This window comes from Delphinus delphis, chromosome 8 (genome assembly GCF_949987515.2).
Source record: "Delphinus delphis chromosome 8, mDelDel1.2, whole genome shotgun sequence".
Taxonomy (NCBI): domain Eukaryota; kingdom Metazoa; phylum Chordata; class Mammalia; order Artiodactyla; family Delphinidae; genus Delphinus; species Delphinus delphis.
In genome coordinates this window covers 62,643,468-62,648,123 of record NC_082690.1, presented here as the reverse complement: position 1 = coordinate 62,648,123, position 4,656 = coordinate 62,643,468, and the positions used below count along the sequence as shown (strand labels likewise).

At 42.5% G+C, this 4,656-nt stretch overlaps 1 protein-coding gene across 1 annotated transcript; it reads left to right on the top strand.

The window, feature by feature from the left end:
- The first annotated feature begins 3,033 nt into the window (after nt 1–3,033).
- OR6A2 (olfactory receptor family 6 subfamily A member 2) lies at nt 3,034–4,023 on the top strand. Its single transcript, XM_060017298.1, is given in 3 exon segments — nt 3,034–3,352; nt 3,355–3,790; nt 3,792–4,023. Coding segments are annotated over 3 exon segments (978 nt in total). The 5' UTR covers nt 3,034–3,042.
- The last annotated feature ends 633 nt before the right edge of the window (nt 4,024–4,656 follow it).

Below are 4,656 nucleotides of genomic sequence, written 5' to 3'. Positions count from 1 at the left end.
GTTAGGTGATAAACATGCTGTATGTCAAGAGCTGCAGGGTGTAAGATACAATGTAGGTCGTGACAAGAGGTAAGGTTTTGATGACAGCAGTATCAGGTCATGAAGTACTTATGCCTTGTTAAATAGCTTGAACATGGTTGTGTAGACAATGTGGTACTATGGAAGGTTTTAAGTAGGGTAGTGAAATGCTCAGATTTGAGCATTAGGGGAGATACTACAGGTAGTGAGACCAATTAGGAGGCTAATTTTTTTTTTCAAGTGTGTAGAACATCAAATGTGAAGGCAGAGACAGAGAAGATTAACAGATAAGCAGAAAGGTCTGAGGCCAACAAGGTCAAATAAACAGTTAATGGCATATGAGGCAGGTATTGAGGATAAAGGATCAAAGCTAAGGTTATGAATAACAATTGTAGTTTAGAGGTTCCCATATGAAGCTAGTATATGGCGTAAGAATAGGTGTGGCAGATTAAACTTTCAGGGATGAGAAGACAAAGATATGTCTCTACCACCAGACTATGAGCTCCGTGAAGACTTAGTACATGTGTTATTTACCTTTTTCTGTACCACAACTCTTAGTCTGTGGTCTGGGCCATATTTGATCCAGCAATACTTTTGAAATAAATAAATGGTGGGTGTGGAAAGTAAGGTTGGGAGTGATGGGAAATGTAAGCCAGGGATATGGCATTTTGTAATTGCATTAAAGTACTCTAGTACTGAGAGGAATGCCAAGGTCTCAAGTACTGGGTAATGCTCAAGTTTTGCTCACAGAGCATAAAGAGAAGAGGAACTCAGGTATAAAGTCATCTGCAGTTTTGATGTTTTCAGATTCCATATATAACTGAGACACACAGTATTTGCCTTTCTCTCTCTGGCTTATTTTACTTAACATAATGCCCTCAAGATCCAACCATCTTGTCACAAATGGCGGAATTTCCTTCTTTTTTATGGCTAAATAACAATGCATTGTATATGTATATATTTTCTTTATCCTTTCATTGATTGATGGACAGTTAAGTTGTTTCCACGTCTTGGCTACTCGTAGAAACAGAAAGTAGAATAGTGGTTGTCAGAGGCTGAAGGCTGGGGAAAATGGCAGATGTTGGTCAAAGGGTACCAACTTTGAGCTGTAAGGTAAGTTCTGGGGATCTAATGTAGAGCATGATGACTATAGGTAATAATACTATATTGTATACCTGAAGGTTGCTGTGAGCGTAGAGCTTTAGTGTTTTTACCGTAACAACAAAATGGTAATTGTGTGAGGTAAAGGATGTGTTAATTAATGTGGTAAAGACTTCACAATATATACTTCTATCAAATCATCACATTGCACACCTTAACTTTCCAATGTTATATATCAATTATATCTCAATAAAGCTGGGAAAAAAATCATTAGCAAGTTGAAGCTTGATGTGTGAGCACATTCTGCCCCTGTTAATCTCAAAGGAACAGGCCTAAGACTAAAAAGTAAAGACTCTCCTGAGGGAAAGTAGCCCCCAGTTGTTCATCTGGTTCTCCCCCATTCTTTCTAATCTTTATACTCCCCGTCCAATGCTATGATCATACAGGGACACTAGGGTGACAATAACCCTTTCTTCATACCAACTCGCACGTGGATATGTCAGATCCACATCTGATCCAGTAGAGGCTTGAAGTTTTGAAGGGGCAAATTATATTTTTGATACCAAGGTAAACAAAGAGAGTACTCTACTAAATGTATGCTTTTGTATTGATCTTGTTACAGTCAAAGTAACCAAACAAGGAGGCTGCTGAACTGAAGTGGTTCTCACGCTTTAGTAGCCTACATGAGCAAACCAAACCTTACGCCAGAGTCAATTGCAAATGCACTTATATCCAAAACAACAAAATTTAAGAACTAATCACAAACATCCAACTAGGCTTTCCCAAATAAGGCAACCACTCAAGCTATAGCCAATCAAATAATGTCCTTGCATTGCTTCAGCCTCTGCTCTATGAAAGCTCTGCCCCTAGCTTTTGACAGTGGAGTGCTCCTAACCATTTTCAGTTAGGCACTGCCCGATATAAATCGATGTTGCTCAAATAAACTATTGAAAATTTTAATGTCACTTGGTTTAGCTGTTAGGGATACTAAAGGAAGGTGTTCTACTCTCATTCCAAGATAGTTAGCACAACCTTCAGGACTGAAGGAATTCTCAGTTCTTCAGAAATCCAGAATCCACTTCCTAATATGATTTCCACATGGGTCCCACATCCTCCTCTTAAGTACAAGGTTATGTAGGACTTTCATTCTATAGGTGCCATAACCTCCTTGGGTTCTACTTTTTCCCTCTTCCTTGCAGGAGGAAATTGCATCCCTAGCTGAGCCCCAGAGACCCTCCGTTCTGGGTGTAAATACAGGATGTATCTTACAGTCCCTCCTTCATGTTGCCTGAATATTTTAGAAGCTCTGAGGTTCTGACTTCCTGCTTCCATCTCTTACTATCTGTGTGAGCTGGAACAAGTCACTTAATCTCTATATGCATCAGTTCCCTTAGGTGTTAAGTGGGGTTGATAACAGTACTTACTCATAGGGTGAAGATTAGGTGGATTAATATCTACAAATTTTTCAGAATAGTTCCTGTACTAATAACACATAGTAAACACTTAATTGTGTTATATGTTACTGTTATTCATCCACTGTGTAACTTACTTCCTCAAAACAGAGTCATAATCCAGCTCATAGACAAACTCTCACTTCAGGGCAGCCCAGACTCTTAATATTTTGGTTTTGATCTGTGTTTTTAAGGGACCAACTGGTGCTTATCAATACACACTTCTCCAAGGGCCAGAATACACTCCTATCCTATCCCAATACAAAGTAGCTTATTTTTGTCCACTTTTATCTTAGCTCATTCCCAGATTACAGAAGAGAACAACGGCCTCAGCTCAGCGATGAATTATACGCACTACACACGTTGCATTCTACTAATACAAACCCAGCGAAAGGAAGTCTGGGTTCTTGCTGCTGCTGCCTCCTGAGGACACTCTATTCTCTTCTGAAGAGCAGCAGGCATGACTGACACCATGGAGAGGAAGAACCAGAGTGGGAGAGTGAGTGAGTCTGTGTTGCTGGGCTTCCCAGCTCCTGTGCCACTGCGGGCACTATTATTTGCCCTTCTTCTGCTGGCCCATGTGTTGGTGCTAACTGAGAACACACTCATCATTATGGCAATCAGGAACTACCCCAGCCTCCACAAACCCATGTACTTCTTTCTGGCCAACATGTCCTTCCTGGAGATTTGGTACGTTACCATCACTATTCCCAAGATGCTAGCTGGCTTTGTTGGCTCCAAACAGGGCCATGGGCAGCTAATCTCCTTTGAGGGCTGCATGACGCACTCTACTTTTTCCTGGGCCTGGGATGCACTGAGTGTGTCCTCCTTGCAGTTATGGCTTATGATTGTTATGTGGCCATCTGCCGTCCTCTCCACTACCCTGTCATTGTCAGTGGCCGGCTGTGTGTGCAGCTGGTAGCTGGCTCCTGGGCTGGAGGTTTTGGCATCTCCATGGTCAAAGTTTTTCTCATTTCTCACCTCTCGTACTGTGGCCCCAACAACATCAACCACTTTTTCTGTGATGTCTCCCCATTGCTCAACCTTTCATGCACTGACATGTCCACAGCAGAGCTTACAGACTTTGTCCTGGCCATTTTCATACTGCTGAGGCCACTCTCTGTCACCAGGGCCTCCTATATGGCCATCACCAGTGCTGTGATGTGCATTCCCTCAGCTTCTGGGCTCCATAAAGCCTTTTCCACCTGTGCCTCTCACCTCTGTTGTGGTCATCTTCTACGCAGTCAGTATCTTCATCTATGCCCGCCCAAAGGCAATCTCAGCTTTTGACACCGACAAGCTGGTGCCTGTACTCTACACTGTCATTGTACCACTGCTCAACCCTATCATTTACTGCTTGCGCAACCAAGAGGTAAAGAGAGCCTTACGCCGTACTCTGCGCCTATACCAGGGCCGTGATGCTAAGCCTGGGAAAGCTAGCAGAGTTGGGTAGAAGGGAGGTGTTAAATCTTAGATAATGCTCTTAAACTTAGGATCTATGTCTTCTATAAAGTCCAGAGGAGCTCTTAGAGCCTAAATTAGGGACTAGAGTTTCAAAGGTTCCACCAAAGAACTAGTTTAGGAGGAAGAGAGGTGGATTACAAGCTAGAAATTGGATTTCTTCCAGACAAGGTCTTAACATACAGGCTAGAAGTTGATCCCACCTTGTCTGCTCTGTTGTAATTTACGTAGCGCAGGTTCATGACTCATGCATCCTGGTGGGGTGGAAAGGGATGACTATGAGCACAAGGCATGACTGAACTTGAATATTTAAAGCAAAAAGAAAAAATGCAGAACTAGCATCTCTCTAAATGGCTCTTCCTGGGTTTGTTACTGGGTTTTAGTTCTGAGGCAGAAGATACAGAAAAGGGAAGTGGAAGGAGGAAGCCATTCAAGGAAACACAGGCTTCATTATGGAAAAGCATCAGGAGACTTCTGGATGAGATCTCTTCTAGCCGGAGGACACCAACTGTAGCCTATGATGTAGTGGGGCCCCATGTGATCACCTAGTGTGAATTACAAGGCAAGGAGATAGGAAACTATCTATCTGGATTTTTGTATTGGCAACATATCACCTCCTGGACTA